We start from the raw sequence: 21,934 nt of genomic DNA on the forward strand, positions 1-21,934 counted from the left end.
ATGTTGTACTTCCTGTGTCAGGCACTATTCTAAGCAATTCATATATTGTTTAAACCTTATTTAAACTTTGTGGGTGTTTTTAACCCCGATTTTATAGATGAGGAACTAGGCAGAGAAAGGCTAAGTAACTTGCCCAAGGTCACACCACTGGTAAATGGTAAAGCTGGGCTTTGAACCAGCAACCTGGCTACCAGGTCTCTGCTCTTCATCACCCTGCTACACCACCACTCAGGACATGGTGGGAGGCATTCCAGCCCCAAAGGCCCCAAACCCCAGTATGACCAATGGTTCACACCAGGACAAATGCTGTTAAGAGTTCCTGCCATTTCTACCTCTAAAATTCAAAAGATTAGAGTGGCTTGTTGACCGACTGTGGACAAGGGCTAACGGTTAACCCAAGGGTAAGAGCAAACGGGGACATTTTAATTCAAGGTTGAGGCCTCTCTGGGACAAGAGGAAAAACTTGAGAACAGCAAGGCATATGAATCAGACTTGTAAATTTCAGTCTTAAGGTCTCACCTTCACACATGCTAACAGGGCATTGAGCAAATTCTCCTTTGGGAGACAGTCAAAACCAACAACCATTACAGAACTCTCAAAATTAACCAAAGGCTTTGGTTTATTTTTAAAGTGTAATTTGCGGTATGTTTCTACTCTGTTCTTAGTCTTAGAAATTTCCATTGAGAGATTCTTTCTACTGAGTATTAGATTTTTTTACAGGAGAAGCCAGGTTATGGATTTCCCGAAAAGAAGACATCCATTCATTTGTTACCTGTGCACACACTCCAGAGCACATACCTTGAACTGAGCCTCCGGTGGCCCAGTGATAATCACCATCCTCACTTTAGCATCTGGTGCTTCAGCTGGAGCGATCTGTAACAGACCCAGTAACGGGTTATGACACTTTCAGGTGCCACCAATAGAAATGCTACACCAACCAGCCTGTCATTTGCACATGACTTACTGAAATGTAGAATGAAAGCCTTCTGGAAGGTAGTTATATGAAGCAGTGATTAATGTGGATTCATTAGTTACGGCTCCTGCCGTATACTGTGTACTTACACTGTGCCTGGCCCTAATGTAAAAGTCCAGATGCAGCCTCTACCTAACCCTCACTATTTCCTGATGAGGTACTGCCTCATGGAGAGGCCAAAGGCTAGAGAAGGTGAGTCACCTGGCCCATGATCACACAGTCCAGTGAAGCTGGAGGGAGAGCTGGGTCTGGCTCCACCATCACATTCCTTGTCACTACACCAGTGGGTGCTCAAAGGGTGGTTCTTGGCCCACGCGCATCACAACACCCTGGGCCTCCTGTATGTGCAAGAAACTGCTAGGTTCCCAGTCTAAGCCTATCGGTACATTCCCCCAAAGTACACTCGCTGGACTAACATATGGAATAAACTAACATTAATTTGGCAGAAGAAAAGTAAACTCAGACTCTTCTATTTTGGCAGAGCGTGTGAAATGACACAAAAAGCCTAGGCTAGGGAATTGTTGCAGAGACTGTTGAAGGGAGAGGAAACCAGCATTCCCTTAGTAAGAAAGAATTTGGGGAGTTGGCTGGTAGGAAGTGTTTTAAAAGAAAAAAATTTGCTAGATATTTGCTGTGCAAGAAGCAATTCCCTATAGTAAATAATGAGAACAGGAAGCAAAAAATACAATAAAAGCCATCCCAACTACCACTCAGTATGATCACTGTCAATTACTTATAGTCTAGTAGGCCCTTCTCCACACCTTCATAATCAAAACAATGTTTTTTACTTTTAATAGACTCATGCTTCCTCCCTCAAAATAAAGCTAACATTTCTGTTACTTAGACCCAAATTAATACTATTGCTACTTTATTGCTGGGCACTAATTGTGAGTCTGTAAAACAAGCCAATAATTACTTCCTTTTAGACCACACTCTTAGGATTATTCACAGGAAACCCCAAAAAGAAGGTATCATTCTTCATCTTTCTGACTAAGGTTTCCTTTTTTTAAAAAGGATCTTTGTCAACACTGGTGATAGAGGGCCGGGGCTGAGGACACTTGTACACTGAGGTTGTTAGGAGTACAAATTGCTACAATCTCTCAAAAGCCTGAAAAAAGCACATGCCCCGTGACTCACCAAACCCACTTCTGTAGACTTACGTTAAAGGATAAGGTTAATATATGACAATTTGACCAAAAGAACTTTGTCTACCCCTGTGCAGGTTAAATTAGGAACAATCTTAATGTCCAGTAAGTTAACACAAATGATTATGATTTGGTAATACCAAATATATGCCTATTAAAGTACGTACATATATGGAAATTTACATTATGGAAATGTAGCGAAGTGTTAGGAGTGCTGATGAATCTTTCAGATTATGCATGTTTCAGACTTTTTGGAAACAAAAATATTTTAACCTCATCATAAAACCTCCATTAAAGCCAGAAAGAAAAAGAGCCAAACGTCTAAATACCCAGTTCTTCTTGTTCATGAAATGTTCGTCGCAGTTTTTCCAAAACAAAGCTGCTAGGTTCTTTTTGCATGTGTGAGCATGTTTTACAGATTAACTCAGTAATCAGGAAACTAACAGGATAGTAAAGTTAGTTCACCCCTTGGTCTTTTATCATGTCTTTTCCTTTACCCATTTATTTATTTTGGCTGCATTTTCTGCTCACGTTATTTTGTTATCTTTTGCTACAAGGGAGAATATGAGGGCTTTCCTGTGTGTTTTGCTTTTTTATTAACTGTGTAGTTTACATACAGTAACGCTCACTCCTTTGGTACCAAATACATAGTTGTAAATACCACCACAATCAACATAAAAACAGCTTCTGTCACTCAAAATTTCCTCATGCTGCCTTTGTTTTCAACCCCTCCACCTCCAACTCCTAGCAACCACTGATTTTTTTTTCTCAATTTCCATAGTTCTCTTTTCCAGAATTTTCATATAAGTGGAATCATACAGTAGTATGTGGCCTTTTGAGTCTTCTTTCTCTTAGCATAATACATGTGATGCACTCAAGTTGTTTTATGTATCAATAGTTCCCTCCTTTTTACTGCTAAGTAATTATTATATAGACGGGCCACAGTTTATGCATTTGCCACTGATGAACATTTGCTGCTTCCCCATTTCCCAGTTATAAATAAAGATACTATAAACATTTGAGTGCAGTGTGGTTTTTTTGGTACTATATTCAAATTAAAAATTTCATTAAATATTTATAAAATTGGACTTCCCTGATGGCACAGTGGTTAAGAATCCGCCTGCCAATGCAGGGGACACAGGTTCAAGCCCTGTTCTGGGAAGATTCCCACATGCCGCAGAGCAACTAAGCACGTGCACCACAACTACTGAGCCTGCGCTACTGAGCCTGTGTGCCGCAACTACTGAAGCCCGCGCGCCTGGAGCCTGTGCTCCGCAACAAAAGAAGCCACTGCAATGAGAAGCCCGCGTACCGCAACGAAGAATAGCCCCCGCTTGCTGCAACTAGAGAAAGCCTGTGCGCAGCAACGAATACCCAATGCAGCCAAAAATAAAATTATTTATATATATATATTTATAAAATGTAACCAAAATAAACCCCCCAATAGACTGATGTTTTCCTGAAGAAAGCTATGACTTTTATCAAGCCTTTGTCAATTTGTATATTCCTTAAAAGGACCACAGCCTTGATTGTTCGGGCACTAAATAGTGTCATTTCGGAGTGTGAGGGACCAAAGCCACGCCCAGGGAAGATGAGCTAGAAGGAATATATATCCAGGAATGCGGTGGGGCAGAACCACCATTCTAACGCCAAATTGCGTACCTGCAGACTACTTTTTCTGGAGAGAGAATTTAACTTACCTTGTTTAAGCTAGTGTTGTTTGGAGTTCTCTGTCACACACTTATGTAACCCCAATATAGACTGCCACATTCAATTCAAATTACAGAGTGGCAGGAAGACTCTCATTTCTGTAACTCGCTGTCCTTAAAGCACCAGGAGAGCCACAGCTGGCAGAACAGTACCTTAATAGAAGCTCCTGCAAAGCGAGAAAGCTGTTTGATGTGTTGCCCCTGCTTGCCGATGATGGCGCCGACAGACAGGGCTGGGATGAACAGATGGACAGTCTCTGTTTCTGACTGCTGTTGGAAAAGAAAGACAGGACATACATGCTTACTGGATACAAATCAGGCTGTATCGCTGGCATAGGGAGAGGGGCATTCTCATACTGTTAGAAATATTAGGATAGTTTTAGGAAAAACCACCACAGTAAGTTGATATGAGTTTACCTAACAGGTCGAGAAGATCTCACATTCATCCTGAAAGTGTTAGCATTTAAAACATCACTTTTCTCTGTACAGTTTTTCCTCAAATTTACAGATTTAAAACAGATTTTGTGCCACTTAATATTGGTCCACCAAATGACACCACCGCTCTTACCACACAAATTCCTAGTGGCAGTAACAGCTCCCTCTTCTCCCTGTAAGCTCAGCGTGGAGGCAGAGAGCACGGAGCCCTGAGCACTACAGACCTCCAGAGGGGCCCTGATGCTCAGCGGCAGCCGTTCCACTTCTTTGTCCCTCCACACACCCTCAACAGAAGGCTGTTCCACATGACGTCATTTACTCACACTATTTGGTAGGAATTTTTTCTGTCTTTAGTTTCCTTCCTCTGAAGCAAAGTTGTTTGTTTGTTTTTTTTTAAATAAAAATACTAGTAATAACAGAAGGCTGGTCTGGTTCTTTAAATAAAAGGAAAACCTTTTGCCAATTTACCAATTATAAACATGGAATGAGAAAAAGGAAAGGATATCACACAAGACAAAACTAAGATAGAACAATGTCAATAAATCTGAACATGTCCACGACTTGTCTAGAATTACCAAAATCAATCAGAAAAACTTACATTGACCAAATAACTGTTAACCCTGCAATCAACTAGTTACTTAAATAAAGTGCCAAGCCCTAATAGATTTGATTTTTTGTTTTCAAGCCAAACAGGAAGAATGACAAAAACCCAGTGAAAAGGAAAACAGGAAACTAGAAAAGGATAGGCAGACATGTTTCATGGAGGAAAGTCTATGAAATAAAACATTAATAAATGGGAGCCTACTGCAAATAACATGTTCTCATTTGTTTTACTTTAATACACGTTGGATATCTTCCTGTGTCATTCCTACATCCCTACCTCATTCTATGAACTGTATTCCTTCAGAGGGAGACACAACAGCGGATCGATCTCATCCCTGTTATGTATGTGTATAGTTTTCAATTGTCAACTAACGCATTTGTAATGCTGCAATCAAATCTTTGTACAAAAAAATTGTGTGCCCTTGTACAAGTACCTCTACTGCATAAATTCTTAGCACTACTGAGTCAAAGGGCCTGAACATTTAAAACTAATAAATATTATCGAATTATCATACAGAAAGGTTCCCACTCAGTCCACACAGAACGATGGAATTCCAGTTAAGACATTCATGGAACATTTGTGTTTTTTATTAGTGGAAGATGGGTAAAAAGCATGCTGAGGTAAAAACTCAGGCTTAGGAGGAAGATAACTATGATCAGGGGGCAGGTGCACACAGCAGTCCTTTGTGGTGAGAGTTTGTGAGTCTCCCCTGTGTGAGCTTCTGTGCATTTACACCTCACAACTGATCCAACTGATAGAAACTAAGAGCATTCCCATTTTAAAGATGAGAAAACCGAGCCAGAGAGATTACTTGCACAAGGTCATAATGACTGGTGTTGGAGCCAAGATTCAAACCTGGGCTTCTCTATCTCCTAAGCCATGTTCACAAAAAGTGAGTATATATCCCAATTCCAACAGGTATGGGTGTACTTTGCAATATACATAGACCTGCAGGAATGACTGTTAAGAAAAATGTCCAGTAGAGCTCTCAGTGAAGTGCTCCCTTCCCTGGTTGTATCACTCTTCTCCATCTGTGTTGGTTTGACTTCCATGAGTCAAAAAAATTAGTAATGTGTAGGTGGTAAAAGCTTAAGCCTTTGATCATCAACATGCTGAAAGGGGCATGAGAGACAGTCCATGAACATTTTTCTTTATTTTGAATAAGGAAAACTAAAGATTAAGAATGATGTAAAGTACTAAATGTAAAATATAGACAGCTGGTGGGAAGCGTCAGCATAGCAGAGGGAGATCAGCTCGGTGCTTTGTGACCACCTAGAGGGGTGGGAGGGAGACGCAAGAGGGAGGAGATATGCGGACATATGTATAATTATAGCTGATTCACTTTGTTATACAGCAGAAACTAACACACCATTGTAAAGCAATTATACTCCAATAAAGATGTTAAAAAAAAATGACGTAAAGAAGGGCAAAAGGTACGAACTTCCAGTTATAAAATAAGCCCTGGGGATGTAATGTACAGCATGGTGACTACAGTTAATACTGTATTGCACATTTTAAAGTTGCTAAGAGTAGATCTTAAAAGTTCTCATCACACTTAAGAAAATTTTTGTAACTGTGCAGTGATGGATGTTAACTAACTATACTTACTGTGGTGATCATTTTGCAGTCTATACAAATATTGGATCACCTGAAAATGTTGTACATCAATTATACCTCAATTTAAAAATTTACCAAAAAAGATGCGTTTAATTGAATCACCAAGGGGCTTCCCTGGTGGCGCAGTGGCTGAGAGTCCGCCTGCCGATGCAGGGGACACGGGTTTGTGCCCTGGTCTGGGAAGATCCCACATGCCGCAGAGCGGCTGGGCCCGTGAGCCATGGCCGCTGAGCCTGCGCGTCCGGAGCCTGTGCTCCGCAACGGGAGAGGCCACAACAGTGAGAGGCCCGCGTACCACAAAAAAAAAAAAAAAAAAAAAAAATTGAATCACCAAAAAAGAGAAGGACAAGATGCTCTACTAGAACAAGGAGAAGAAATCAACAAGTTTGTTGTCTCACCTGCAATACATCCATCTTAAGCATGTGTAAGACACTTTTAACTGAAACTTAAGGGTTTCAATGTTTGTTTCCACTATGAGAATAAAATAACCACATCACAGAAAAGTTGTCCAAAAAAAATCTCCAATTCCTTCATCTTTCCCTGACAGTTATTTTGCTATATCTGAGGATGCTATTTTAAAGACCTTTAGAAAGTTTGGTTTCCAATTTTTCACCAATTTGTCTAACGCTGCAATCAAATCTTTAAACGTAAATCGTGTGCCCTTGTACAAATAATTCTAAGGTTTTAGGTAATAAAAATGCTAGATCAGAACATGAACATTTAAAATTGATATTTCCAAATTCTCATGCTAATTAATCTTAGGGTGAATAAATGTGTAAAAGACAGGGGGAAGTCATTTTGGTTCGAAACATGCCTTTCACACTTACAAATATTAAGCAGTGTGTGATTCTAGACCCCATGTCTCATTTCCCACACATAAAAATCATCTGAACTCTGCTCTTCTAAGTCTCTTCCTTTATCTGTAACCACACCCCACCATGTACCTCCTTATTTCCTATACAAGTTAATCTAAAATTCAACTCCAGAAAATATTGACAAAAACCATTGTACATTTTGTTTCTTCAGCATCTGTACAAATAGATGTGCATACTATACTCTTTACAACTTGGTATATCTTTGGTATGTTTCCTAGGATGTTGTAACACACTGCAGGCCTTAATACAGCTGTCAGTCTAATGAAGATTCCCTTGGGGCTCTATAAGCATTCCTGGAACACACATAGCAGAAGAGGTTTTGCCTTCCCACTGAACTCTTGACTGTGGATATTTGTGAAAGAGGCCTATCCGGCACAGCTTGGCCAAGTCAACTTCTACTGCTATTCATCAGCGAAGAACCAAATGGAAATACTGAAGGATGAAATAATTTTAAGTCATAAGAACAATGCCTCTCTTTTTTTTTTTTTTTTTTACGGTACGCGGGCCTCTCACTGCTGTGGCCTCTCCCGTTGCGGAGCACAGGCTCCGGATGCGCAGGCTCAGCGGCCATGGCTCACGGGCCCAGCTGCTCCGCGGCATGTGGGATCTTCCCGGACCGGGGTACGAACCCGTGTCTCCTGCATTGGCAGGCGGACTCTCAACCACTGCGCCACCAGGGAAGCCTAATGCCTCTCTTTTGAAAGCACTGTACCTCACAGCCTGCTAGGGTGTTAGGCAATTACCACATACCATTTATTCCAGAGGGACACTTTAAGGCCTCTCTTATTTTAATAACTGGACAGGAATGAATTAATGCTGACATTGCCCATAAACTGCTCAATGTTAGTATCAATTTATTTTGTCATTCTGGTCCTTATATTAAAACTGGTATGTTAATCTGAACCAATTTTTTAAAGTAAAGATAGGATCTAACTTTTATCTCACTGAGAACATCCATGTAATGTTCTTCCGAATAATAAACTTTTTTTTTAGGGGGGTGGGAGGAGTCGGGGGCTGGCAGTTATAAAGACCTAAGGATCAGACTAAATCTAATGTGTAACTCACCCAGGTCTGCCCCATTGTATTTTGCCATGACTATATAATTATTTGCTTTCTGGGCCATGTTCCAGAAATACTTTATGCTGCTTACAAAATACACAATAGAAAGATAAGACAAAGGAGGTGAAGAAATAAGAGCATAGGGACCTCAACAGAAAAGATAAAACCAGAAATGCTGTTATTATACAAATTTGGCTCTAAGCTTCCTAGCAGCTAATTAAAAAAATTAGTTACATGATTTACCACATCTTGAGAAAAACTATTTGTTTAGTAAAAACTACTTTTCCTGGGACTGACCCCAGACAGCAACTTCTGAATGTCCTCAGACGCCGAATGTAACAGGCATCATCCCCAGAGCAAAAGTCCCAGAGCCTCACAAATGTAGCCTGAGCATGTCTCCGCCTAGAAGATACCGAGGACCATGGCTACGAGAAAAGCTCACAGGCAGAAAGTGTGTTGTAGTCTCAAAAGTTGAACAAAAGCAAAATCATCTTTCTGATACAGTCATGGATGAGAGGCTATAGATGTTTTTGTTTTACTGATTTTGGGGAGGTGGGGTAGGAGGTAACAAATCCATTACGGAGATTAAGAGTGAATTTAAAAGTTGAGTGAAGATTTGGAAAAGGAATGGTAGACAGTAGAGAAGGGCTAAAAGGACCAAACTATAATAGATAGAAGGGGCAAAGACATAAAGAAAGCATCAGTATGCAGACAGAAAGAAGTTCCACACTGAGAGGTTAGAGGGAAGTAAATGAAGCCTGCCAGGAGGCCGTGTCCTGGACTGACAGCGCGGTGTGTACTGTTGGTAATAGCACCTTAGTGAAAAGGTGACTCATCAGGTGTCTGAAGCCTGATGAAGACGTTTCTGAACGCCACCCAAATCCCTTTGTTCCAGTTCCATATCCACCAAGCACATCCCTGACCATAAATTTCTTGTCATCAAGGAAACTTTCCTCTGGGAATATAAGGCACCTTGCATAAACATCCTGTCTACTGGACAGTCATTAAACTGGCCAATTCTTATATGGGATTCTGTGTAGTAAGCCATGTTTTCAGGATTAGAACACCCAGATAAACAGATAATTTTTACATGTAAAACTAAGACGCCAGAACAATGGGTTATGATAAGTCTCTTTCACCTGTGAATCTAAGACTCTGAGATGAGCTTAAAAAAAACGCATCAGCATTACCCTATAGCGTTACACATTCTTTGCATGTAAGTTAATGTTCAGCTGCATTATCCTGAACGCTGCTTCCTAAACTTTCAGAGGTGAAAGACATTCAGGTCACAAGCTGTTTCCCAGTGGATTTCTGCCAGATGCCTATTGGCAAAACTTCCTTTGGACTTCTTGGCAGACCCTACGCTATAGCTTGAAATAACAGAAGAACAAAGCTGCTCAACTGAAAGTTTGCATAACTGGTGAAGTCTGCCAATGAGTAATTCCTAATCATCTATCATGAGGAAATACAAGAATGAGCAAACAGTAAGGTTAAGTGTATTTACATTGTGGGGAACAGAACCTAAGACATCACAAAGGCATGGCGACATGCATGCCAGCCAACAAGACCAGCCTCCAGGAATCTGGAAGAATGCCAGTGTCTCCCTCTGGCTTGTAAAATACATACTCCTGGGGTTTTTTTTTTGTTTTAATGGATTTTGGTCTGGAACTGAAGTTGGGTTTACTCAACTTCATGACCTGAACAGAATATTTAAGTTTAAAAAAATAAATAAATAAAAAAGCAAAGAAAGTTTTTCCCTATAACTAAGTAACCAAGACCTCTCAGAGATAATAAATATATGCAACGAGTTATTTACTTTGAAGTTGTTTACTAACAAAAGAGCTGCACCCACAGTAAGAAATCCTAAACAGTAGGACTACAAGACTCCATGAGAGTCATTTGATCTAAAAATCCCTTTCAAATTATATTTTGTTTCTTAAAGAGCACTTCAAACTAGGTAAGACCTAAGAAGAAGTGTTCACCTTTCTTGCCTCTTCCATAAGCAGCCATGTTAGCAATTTTCAGATTACACTATTGTTCTAGAGACTTGGGGAGACTCCGAAGACGCTATCAGAATTATGGAGACAACGGCGCCTGAACTAACGTCTCCCAACCCCGACGCAAGCCGCCAAGACCATCCAGCTATGGATGTTGTTGTGTGCGATGCCAATTCCAGCTCTTACTCTGCTCGCGAGCTGCCAAACGCCTCTTCCCTACTGTTTGAGCATTTCTGAAAGGAGCATTTCCTGTCATTTATAAACTTGAAGTTGGCCAATGAAGTACTGCGTAAGCCAGCTGCCAGGCAGGAAGTAGAGACTTTTGTCTGTTGGAAGAACCAGCTCTTTGGCTCTATGGGAAAAATCAACCTGGCAGGTTCCGGGAAGAAGAGTATGTTTTAGGAGGAGGCATGGGCAAAATTCTGGACTAGAACAGCGACAAGGGATTTATCCAAAGACAGGATGCATCAATTCTACTTTCATGTTACAAAGCAGAGGTGAGAAAACACGTGTAGAGAAAAAAATGAAACTCTAAAAGAGGAAGCAATACATGACTCCTTGCCAGGCAATATATATTTAAAGTAAAAGCAGAGATTTGCTGCTAACCTACAGGAATCAAGGATAAAGAGACTATCTTAGTGAGTAACCTGACTTCTCTGTGAGAGCTTCTGCAGAACAGTAAGCTTCTCATCAGCAGCTGTAAATGCAATGGAGGAGTATCAGAGTGCTGAGAGCAAACACCTGCCAACCTTTAATTCTCTAACCCAGTTTTTAAATACAGGCATACCTCAGAGACATTGCAGGTTCAGTTCCAGACCACTGCATTAAAGCGAGTATCACAATAAAGTGAGTCGCACAAATTTTTTTGTTTCCCAGTGCACATAAATAATGTTTATACTGTATATAACTGTCGTCTATTAAGTGTGCAGTAGCATTACGTCTAAAAAATGTACATACCTAATTAAAAATAATGCTATTGGGGAAATGGCACCAATAGATTTGCTCAATGCAGGTTGCTGCAAACCTTCAATTTGTAAGAAACAGAATCGAACTCTGTAAAAACTAGTAATGTTTGACCTGAAAGAAGAGTCCTTAGAGATAATTCGTTTATCTCGGTTTCTTCACTGCATGCATAAGAAAAGAAACCCAGAGCAAAGAAGAGGAGACTAACACAAACAGAGCTGGCTCTTGTCTCTTTACACCCCTCCCCTTTAGCACCAAGGTACAAACACCTCAGTCACTTCACATCACCTGTAGCTGCCGGTGCAAAGCTTTATAAAATACATCATCTATCTATTCACACTTGATATGAAATTCTGATGTCTATCTTTAGATTAATGGGCTTTGTTACATGGTTTTTACCCAAAGAGGTTTGAAGTGGCAGATGAGGGGCAGGGGAAGATGCAAACGTCGCCGACAGCAAAGGCAGAAACACACACACTGCAAGACCATGGCAAAAGCCAAGCACACCTGACAGCCTGGTAGCTTCAAGAACAGGCAAAGGAAATTCTCATTCTCATGGGGATAAAACACGAACCATCTCAACGATCTGTGTTCTCTGTAGAACTCCAGTTGCATTTTACTCTACATGTATTCTAGGCACTGAGAGAACAGAGTCCCCCACCTTTTCTCCCTGGACATTTCCCTAAATTTGGTGTAGCAGGTACCGCTCACAACTTTATGTGATACGAGAGCCAAACAGGAAGGGAGAGACGTAAAAACAAATTCAAGAAGGAAGATCCTAGAATGTTAATTTTATTTCACATGATTGTCTACCTCCAGTTATTATTGTTGATGCACCTGAATTGTGCACTTCCTTCCAAAAAAATTATTGTATACAGTGTCTGCTAGGCTGCCTTTATTTTCATACTATCACTGGTCTCCTATTTCTGACCTCAGGAAAAATGCTACTCTTAAAAAGCAAATATAAAAATAAGGATTATTTCTTAATAATCCACCTGTTTACAAAACAAATAAAAGCTGTTTAATGTTTGCACACAAACACACACATGCACAATAGATTTGTGGGCACGACTACCGGAGCTGTGTAATAAGTACAAACGTTCAAAGTGGAAAGCGTGTCTAGTCTCTACTGACCTTTCAAAGCAGTAAACTTTCAGGTGAAGTTCAAGATGAAGGAAGCCTTTTAAAAATCCCTTCCTTCAACATTTAAAAATAACTAACCTCTTTCCCCCTCCTCAAAGTCTCAAACTTTTCCTTTGATATTTGAAAACATACATTAACAACCCTACCACTCAAGAACTTCAAAAGAAATAACTCACGGGTCTACTCTGCAAAGATAAGAAGGTTCTAGTGACAAGAATTGAAAAGCCTGTGCTGGCTCCTAACTGACGAGAGATCACACGGGGACCAGGTTTCGCATTAAGATTTTTCCCAATTAGCATTTAATGTTACCCTACTCGAGGGCAACAGAGTCTGACTGTGTCCCTTTGACTTCATCCCCCTCAACCATAAAGAAAGCCAAGGCACATTGTCTTACCTCAAACTGTGGGTAAGGAGGAGTCATAGCTGAAGGGGGCCCTGAGGTGGGAGGTGGCATCCCTGAAGTGGGTGGGAACAGACCCAAGGCATTCAGATTTAATCCAGGAATTAAATGTGCTTGAAGCTGCAATGGTAAAAAGGTCCCTTCATTTTACAATTACAAGATCAAGTGTAAGTGAGCATTTATATGTGATAATATCCAGACTGTGACCTCGTTTTATGACTCAAATTTTAGAACAAAGCAGATGTTCCATGTGATTATACTTGAGTATGTAGGTTATGTCTGTTTACAATTCTTGATATTTTAAAATCCATGTGCCGTCTGCCGCCTCCTCTTTGACCTGAAGCCATGCTAGGTTCCTCAAAGCAGGGAACACAGCTTTCTTGCCTTTACGACCAGCTCACAGCGCTCAGACATATATGTAATCTGTACACTCTGGGCACACAGTAAATAGAGACTGAAAATCTTGCATTAATTGAAGATACAAGCAAACAAGATTTGTTCATTGAAGAGCAAACCAGATAGCAGATATTAAGAGATCTTTACGCCATGGAAAAAATTTGGCAGTCATGAGTCTAAAGACCCAAAACAAAATCAAGCCCTTTGGAAATCAGGTCCAATCCCCATGTCTTCTACAATTAAACCTATCTTTGGAATGGATCCAGGAGCCAGAAATGGGATTTTGTTTTGGCTTAATTTGATAAGGGTTAAGGAAATAAGGTGGGGACTACAGAGTTCAGACTTGAGCACACTCAAGAATCTTTTTTAAAGGTCTATGGGGCTGAATTTACCCCCAGGCGACTCTGAAACATTTGGATGAGCAGTTATAATGTGAAGGAAGGTAGGTAGGCAGCAGTCATGTGGGGGTAAAATGATTAGCATTCCAGGCTCTTCTCACAAAGGTAATATCATTTTCACATTTTCCCTTCTTTTAGGTGTAATGTTTCAGATGACAGGCCCAACCGAGGAACTGTTTTTTAATCATTTACTTGAAAATTCAAGATAGACTTTGGAAACGCTGCATTTTCTGCACCATTCCATCCATTAAGGAATGTCAGCAATGCACTTGCACTACACAGATTGTTTTGTCATTTGAAATTCTGTTATCTCCAAGGTTTATGAGTAACCAAATTTTAAATTTGTATTCATAACGGTAGCTTTTATATGCACGGTATCTATTATAATCCTAATAAGCATGCCATGTAGGCAGTAGCCCCATCTTACTGATGAGGAAACTGGTGCTCAGAGAGACCAAATAAGTTGTCCAAGAGAATAGAGGTACAGCTAATAAATGGTTGAGCTGGGATTCAAACCCAGTTCACAGACCTCTAAAGCCCACATTCCTACAATACTATCATCTCCCTCCAACTCACATGGTATGGGAGAGATTAACCTTTTTAAGGGAGGTATTAGCCTTACCTCACAGGTAAGGAAGCTAAGGCTCAAAGTTGGCTAAAATCACAGAGATAGCCAAGCCTGATGTCAAAGTCTGCATCTTGCCAACTATGCCAGGGCACTCACCGTGGTGCTAAAAATCAATTAGAAACCACATCTAACAAAGACACCCTTAAAGGAATCAATGTTAATGCAATTGAAAACATCTTTTGATTGTTCATCAAAATAAAGACATTTCCTTCATATTAAAACTAACATTCATGGAAGCAATATCATTTTCATAAGACTCCCTGATTTTCTTCATGATCTCTTCCTCAGCTTTGGCACATGTTTCCACACTGCCTTTGACCGTAATGGTGCGCTCTGGATTGTACAGCGTCAGTTCCTGTAACCTGCAGATTGAAACAGAGGGGAAAGAAAAAGACTGGAAATTATAGGAGGAAGACAGTAATAGTCCAGCCACAGATGGCAATTAAAACCCAACTGTGGAGGCTGGCAATATGTAAAAGTGGGTGGTTAGCCATGATGAAAGATGAGTAAGCCCCAAAAGACATGACTCCAAGAATTGTAAAACTGCATGAGAGAAAATACTGCCCCTCCCACCTTCTCAATAAACATTGCTGAGTGTACACAGTTCGATTAAGTCCATGTTTTAAATAGAGTGCACTTCTTGACCACTTAAGGTGAACTATTTTCACAATTTAACAGTGAAATGTAAAGAAGATGATCGGAGGAATCTACAGTTCTAGTGGAAACCAAGAACCAAATGAACATAACCTTTAATGAGTATGTTCCTAGTCTGCACTGACCAATTCGAGGCGTTAACTGGCATTCTCATGCAATTGCATTTTCTAGGTCGCCAAGCAAGGAATAAGCACGGAAATATTCCAAAAGGGCAAGCCAGAATTTAAACTTATTTTTGACGGTAATTTTAGAATTTAGATTGACGTAGGCTTCAGGAAATAATACAAATCAATCCATTTTGACTAAATTTTAAAAATAGTCCCTCGATGACCATTTAGACAACTAAAAAGTGAGAATGCAACAGCAATATTCAGAAACTCCCTGCTTCACTCAGCTTCTGTTGAAGTTTCAAAATCCATTCAGGTGACAACTGAGACCACCTAAGCCTGAGCCACTCAACAGCCTTGAAGGGAACCAGTGGGAGATACTTACCATGGAGATAAGACTAAATACACAGATGGAAAGGATACAGAATATTGAGACAGCTCCCCTTCATGTTCCTAGGGTTCAAATTCTCATTTTCACTACTAGCAAAATGTCTCAAGCTAGACCTGAGCCAGATGAATAGGATATTTTTCCTTAACTTCTTCCTAAACTCGCTAAAAATATAGACATCTACACAATGAAGATGATTTGTCTTAGACAAACAAGTGTAGGTCTCATCTCCAGGCTCAACCCACCTCTCCACTGCCAAGCATTTTCTGTTACAATTTTTAAAATAGTTGCTTCCAGAATAGGTTTTAAGATTATTTTCTATTAAAACCCTCCCCTTTCTGAGCATAACATTCAAGACAGGGTAGGATCATTTGTTATTTTTACCACTTTGCGGTTTTTCCTTTCTTTCCCACAAAGCACAACTCTCCCACTTCCTTTCCATCCCTTTCTTTGAAAACTCCTTACTACGTGAACATATTGCCCCAGTCTTTCTCTACTATTCTTCGACTTTTTGGGGGGTACTCTGAAGGAAGGTCACCCTCAGAAGACAAAGGCCTTTCCATATAATTTCAGGGCATTCATGGCCCCAGGCATGGGGGCCAGCCCCCAAATCCCCACTCCCCAGGGATGGGCAGTCTCCTCCCACACTAACTAGAGCCAACATGTCAACAGCAATAGAAAAATGGTAAAAAGTGTGACTTCTGAGGCTATGCTATAAAAGACACTGCCGCTTCCGTCTTGCTCTTTCCTAGATCATTCACCGAGGGAAGAGAGCTGCCGTGTCTTTAAGACACGCAAACAGCCCTGTGGCGAGGCCCAGGAGGTGAGGAGCTGAGGCCTCACTCCCAGAGCTGCCATCAACTTCTCAGCAACATCAAGAGATCCCCAAACAGCACTGCCCAGTCAAGCTGTTCCTGAATTCCTGACCCACAGAAACTAGGTGAGCAGTCAATGCTTACCCTTGTCGTCAGCGGTCCAGTGTTGGGATAATTTGTTACACAGCAGTGCATAATACACTGGGTTATATATTCCAACTTTGGGAGTATATGCCAGAAAACCTGACCAAGACTTCAGCTAGGAAATATGAATGTGAAGTATTTAGTGCATCCTGCCTTTTTAGTGGGAACAGATAATACTTTCACTATGAGTTAGAAACAGATAGCAGGCAGTAGACTCAGTTTGAGAAATGAAGTATAAGTATGGTGGTACAGGCCAGCTCCAAGAGTTGTAAAATGCTTAATATATAACCTACAGCTTAGAAACGGTGTGTGAAAGTTTTCTGATTCAAAAGAAAGCAAGCCAGCACTTACGGAGATATTGTGATTTTAGTGTCTGTGTCTTGCTCAATTTTTTTAAGGTTTCTTCCTTCCTTACCAATAAGACGTCCTACAAAGTTATTATGGGCTAAAATCTTCAAGGGAATCTCTTCTGTGCTGTAAAGAAAGAAAAAAACAAAGCAAAAAAAAGGGCCATCAAATCAGGGTAAGTAAACCTACCGTAGGGTAAAAAGACAATATTCGTTCATTAAACATTTACTTCCTACCTACCATATAGGAAGAATCCTGCTAGGTATAGTTTAAAGCGTGCTGACCATTAGCCTACATTCTAGCAATGCATGAATAGAGGGGGTGAAAGAACACTGGCAAGTATTTGGATAGGAGTTAATGTTTAAAAGTTTTCTTTTATTCATCTCAGGGAATGTCTTCCCAAAATGGATTCTGTTAGCTCTTTGAAAACACCTTACTCAAACCCATATTCTGAAACCCTGAGTACCAGAACACCATGTACAAATGCAAACCAGTGTGATTTCAGAATAATTTTAAAACACAGTCCTGGAGGTAACATGTACAATTTATAGAGGGAAACAGAAGAAACTCAACAGTGGTTACACCTTGGGGAAACAGTATAAGAGCAGGAAGGGACGGCTTTCACTTTTCACTGTGTACCTTTCTGAATTTCCAAGTCATATATGTAGCATTGTTTTAAAATGTCATTGGGGTTATCTGAATGGTGGGCTTTTTCTTTACTTTTCTCTGTACTAAAAAAGAATTTTAATCTTATAATACAGCAACATATAATACCTTATAATTAAAATATATGTAATATATTTCAAAGGTCCCTACAAATTAAATGCTAGTCATTAGGTCCCCAAGCTAAGTCTAGCATCTTACTCTGGATCCTACTTTGAGCACACCACTGTGCTGGATGCTACAAGCAGCAGAGAACCCAACCTCTGCTCAAGGTTCCTGTGCAAAAGATACTTAGAGTTTCAACCTGAAACGCCCCAATCAATCTCCAGTTTACCGCAGCACATGATTAGGGATTTCCCCACCTCCATACTCCCTGCTGCTGCAGGGTAGGCTGGGCAGACATGGACAGAGCTCCAACGAGCTCCAAGTAAAGGAGTGAGGATTTGGGGTCCCTGCTTTGGGTAAATCCCAGGGATACTTCTTGGACCTTAGGTGAGCTTCCTATGACACCCAATTGCCTTCTTTTACATCTAGACTTTTCCCATTACACCACTCACAACATATCCAAACATGAATGAAAACAAAGTATTTAGAAGACTTATGCTTTATTACCAAATCAATAGTGCCAACCCTCTGTCGCTCTCTGGGACAGTTATTTCTCTTTCTTTGTTGGCAATTCCCAAGAACTGTGTCACAGAATTCCAAAATAAGACAGTGTAAATATCAACCTCTTCACGGGGTAATCCTCTTTACTCACAATTTTATATCTTGAGCTTCTTTATGCATAATCTCCAGAATAGACTTACAAGCCGCAGAAGTGCCCTCAGGGGTAGAGAGAATAGTAATTGACTTCTCAGCGGCACCTGCATTCTCTTTACGGTGGACGTCAATTCTTCCGGTGGGCACAAAGGGAGAGGAAAACAAGAGCTGTAAGCATGTATTCACAATAGAGTCTGTAATTACCAACTTTGAAGTCACAGCACTTCCGGGCAAAGAGTGGATGACTCACTCCCCTCAAAAGCATCAAGTCTCGATAAGCTATCACCATGGATGAGACCAATTTTAACTCCAGGAGTACTCCCCTATCTTTGCTCATGCAGGGGCATCTTTTCATTCTGCCCAAGCTGCATGTGCTTAATTTTCCTTTTAGGTGCCAGAGGTCAAACATCTCACGTCCGAGAGCCTGGCTTCAAACAAAAGGCTTTCTTCTGCTCTAAAACCAAGGGGGACGGGAACACAAGCCAAGAGGACTGCAGCTGGAATTCCACAAGCCAGGTGGAACTCCTGATGCAATACTGTATGTCCACGATCCGTCACATGTGGGAATTTCGCTCCTCTGTTTCCTCTGGCAGGGCTCTTTCTACATTTTGCCTCCTTGAGAGAGGAAAGTGCATAACAAACAGTGATGGGAATGGAAGCCAAAGAGATGGCAATTTCACTTCAAAGAAAAACAAATGGCCAGTAAACACAAAATGATGTTCCACGTCACTGGTCATTAAAACAAGGTGTCATTTTCTTCTAGGCCTGCGAGCATGTTAATGGATGAAATCAAGTGCTGGCAAGAGGATGCGCATCTGGGCATGGCCACCCTTCTGGTTCGGTGCAGAGTACAGAGCAAACCGCCAGGACCTATCAGAGCTGAGCTGCTTACGATTTTTTTTATTTTTTGGCGGTATGCGGGCCTCTCACTGCTGTGGCCTCTCCCGTTGCGGAGCACAGGCTCCGGACGCGCAGGCTCAGCGGCTATGGCTCACGGGCCCAGCCGCTCCGCGGCACGCAGGATCCCCCCAGACCCGGGCACGAACCCGTGTCCCCTGCATCGGCAGGCGGACTCTCAACCACTGTGCCACCAGGGAAGCCCTGCTTATGATCTTTTGACCTAAGAATCCTACTTCTCGTAACGCCTCCTACAGATGTAGTCTCATACATGGGCCAAGACGGGTGTTTTCCACCCTTTGCAGTATTGACCTTTCGGATCAGACTAGTGCTTTGCTGTGGAGGCCGTCTCGTGCCTTGTAGGATGTCCAGCAGCATCCCTGGCCTCTGCCCACTAGATGCCAGTGGCACCCCCCTCTCATCCACATGTGACAACCAAAAATGTCTCCAGACATTGCCGAACGTCTGCAGCGTGGGACCACTACTGCTTGAAAATCACTAGTTCAGGAACGTTCACTGTAGCACTATTTGTAATAGAAAGAAAGTTGGAATTATCTTTGAAATACCTCTCAGGAAGAAACAGTTAAATAACATTACATCCATACTATACAGCTGTTCAAAATCATGTGGTTAAATTACAGGTGCCAACATAGTTAGAGGTCCTTGATCTTATGTGAAAAAAAATGCAATACATACCATGGTATGATTTCTCATTTAAAGCTACACATGTTAGTAGGTACAAGGAACGAGTCCTGTAAAGACATATCCCCAACTTAACAATGGTCACCTTGGGGGTTAGATGAAGATTAGCTCTTTGTTTTTGTTTTTTTAACGTACATACTTGTACGTTTTGAATTAAATACAAAAATAAGTCTTCTGTTTAAAAAGTACAAGAAAGAAAATCAACTATCAAAAAAAAAAAATGTGTTCAGGGAAAATTAAGTACTGGTGAGTTCCCCTGGCCACTCAAACACTAGATGAAGAGCTGCGTAACTAGTGGTCATGAGAAGGACTACTTCATCCTGCCAATAAAATCAAGGCCTGGATTTCATTTTCCTAAATGTCTGATTGAAAACTGAAGATTTATCTCAGAATTAAAACCTGTAACTAAAAATTAGGGCAATGTAGAAGTGAAACAAATAAGGGATATCTAGAAATAACCAATAAGAAAAGTATCTTAGATAACAGTTCTGATCTCAGGAACCACCTTTCCAGTCACTGGTTTCAATCCCCAATCACTGTAAGTATTGTCTCTCTTCTAGTAGGTAACATGTTAGTCTCCCTCCTCCCGGTTTACTTCCATCTGCTCACTGTGTTAAGGATTACTAAACTCTGATCGTCTGAGAGAACGTGATGTTGCTTTACAGATTAGGGTAGCCCTGCGAGGCCATTCCAGAAATAGAAGATCTGATAATGACTAGTTTCAATGGCAAGAGTTAATTAAATCCGCTGGCAGAGCTGCAAGTGAATCATCGGATACAACAAAAATTGCTTCCCTTCCCGCTCCATCCTCCATCTTCCTGCTTAAATAAAACAAACAGTGCAATTTAAATCACAGAAGCTCTTTCCTCCTACAAGGAAATGAGTAGCTTTAAAAGGAACAACTTTAATCTGCCATGTGACAGGGAAGGCAAACCACTGAATAATTAGTTTCTGCAGGTAACGGGGAATCAAGGGAAGCAAGAAGCCCTTAAATTTTAATATTAAAACCAGGCAAATTTAAGATGAAAAGTGATTAGGCTATGGTTCAGTTGTCTTCCCCACACTCTACATTATGAAGTCAAAGCCACTGAGTTTGCACAAACGTAACCAGCACCCAGCAACTCCTGCTTCAAAGCAGGGGAAGGCAGGACCAGATGTCACTCCACAGGGGAGTGGGTACGCAACCACCACTAGACACAGTTCGTTTGTTTCTGCGTGAGAAATGAGTCAGTCAGCTCAAGGCAGGCATGGTGCCTGTGATGAACATGGATAGCCTCTTAAGCCTATTGGAACAAACACATAGGCAAGATATACACAGCACAAGGTTTAGTCGCAGTTTCTGAAGACGACTCTGCTTAACTCCTTGAACCACACAAAATAATAATTTTTCTTACTAAATTTAAAGAGCAAAATGATCCACAGTCATCTCTGGAGCTGGCCCAGGGGCCATTTCCCTACCCTTTCCTATAGAATGACACAAGAGAGATTTGTACACACAGCCTCTTCTCCCTAATACACGCAGAGTTCTTCAGGAAATATGGCAGCAGCTGTCCCAGAGGTGTGCCTGGTAGCAATTTACAGAACTAAGGGTGAGGACAGAGTTCATTATCAAGTTTCTTTGGGTCAAAATCTTCACTACAGCATAACAGGATGGTTACTAAAGCAAACAGGATGGTTACTAAAGCAAAACAATGAATATATAATCACTGGAGCTTCAAAATTGAGAAAGTACCTTAGATATATTTTAAGGGCATTAAATATAATTCACATATAGTTATTTCACTCATTTGACAAATATGAGACCCACCTACATATAAGGCAACATGCCCACCACTGGGGCTACAGTGGTAAATAAAAACAAATAGCTCCTGCTTTCTACTCCTAAAAAGTTAGCGCCAAGGTTTGATGGAGAATCTTCTAATTCCTCAAAATCTGCAAATTAAAACTATCAAACAACATCCTAAAGAAACAACCATTCTAACTACATGGCTTAAACACAGGATAACTATGGACCATAGCTGAATGATTCTTCACTGAAGTAAAGCAAGACTGAAAAACTATCTCTGTATTGGACGAAAATGACTTCCAAAAGCACTGAAGGCAGTTATCACTGGA

At 40.9% G+C, this 21,934-nt stretch overlaps 2 protein-coding genes and 1 long non-coding RNA gene across 5 annotated transcripts in view; 2 read left to right on the forward strand and 1 right to left on the reverse strand.

Moving 5' to 3' along the window:
* The window catches only part of MALSU1 (mitochondrial assembly of ribosomal large subunit 1), a 30,633-nt gene extending 25,950 nt beyond the window's left edge, over positions 1-4,683 (forward strand). The window contains exon 7 of one of the 2 annotated variants that reach the window (XR_009542011.1): positions 4,443-4,683. The gene's annotated coding sequence lies outside the window, so the exon portion shown is untranslated. The remainder of the gene's footprint in view (positions 1-4,442) is intronic. The other variant, XR_009542012.1, reaches the window with a different exon arrangement.
* The window catches only part of IGF2BP3 (insulin like growth factor 2 mRNA binding protein 3), a 137,492-nt gene that overhangs the window by 3,077 nt on the left and 112,481 nt on the right, over positions 1-21,934 (reverse strand). The window contains exons 7-12 of one of the 2 annotated variants that reach the window (XM_060157155.1): positions 18,219-18,353; positions 16,802-16,924; positions 14,569-14,704; positions 12,915-13,040; positions 3,981-4,097; positions 799-873 (exon numbers count right to left, since the gene is read on the reverse strand). In XM_060157155.1, coding sequence (XP_060013138.1) covers positions 799-873; positions 3,981-4,097; positions 12,915-13,040; positions 14,569-14,704; positions 16,802-16,924; positions 18,219-18,353 — 712 coding nt within the window. The remainder of the gene's footprint in view (positions 1-798; positions 874-3,980; positions 4,098-12,914; positions 13,041-14,568; positions 14,705-16,801; positions 16,925-18,218; positions 18,354-21,934) is intronic. The other variant, XM_060157156.1, reaches the window with a different exon arrangement.
* Positions 16,260-19,106, forward strand: LOC132524772 (uncharacterized). The gene is made up of 3 exons (XR_009542013.1): positions 16,260-16,431; positions 16,849-16,973; positions 18,984-19,106. It is a non-coding gene; the product is annotated as an uncharacterized LOC132524772 (long non-coding RNA).

Source organism: Lagenorhynchus albirostris, chromosome 8 (assembly GCF_949774975.1).
Source record: "Lagenorhynchus albirostris chromosome 8, mLagAlb1.1, whole genome shotgun sequence".
NCBI classification, from domain to species: domain Eukaryota; kingdom Metazoa; phylum Chordata; class Mammalia; order Artiodactyla; family Delphinidae; genus Lagenorhynchus; species Lagenorhynchus albirostris.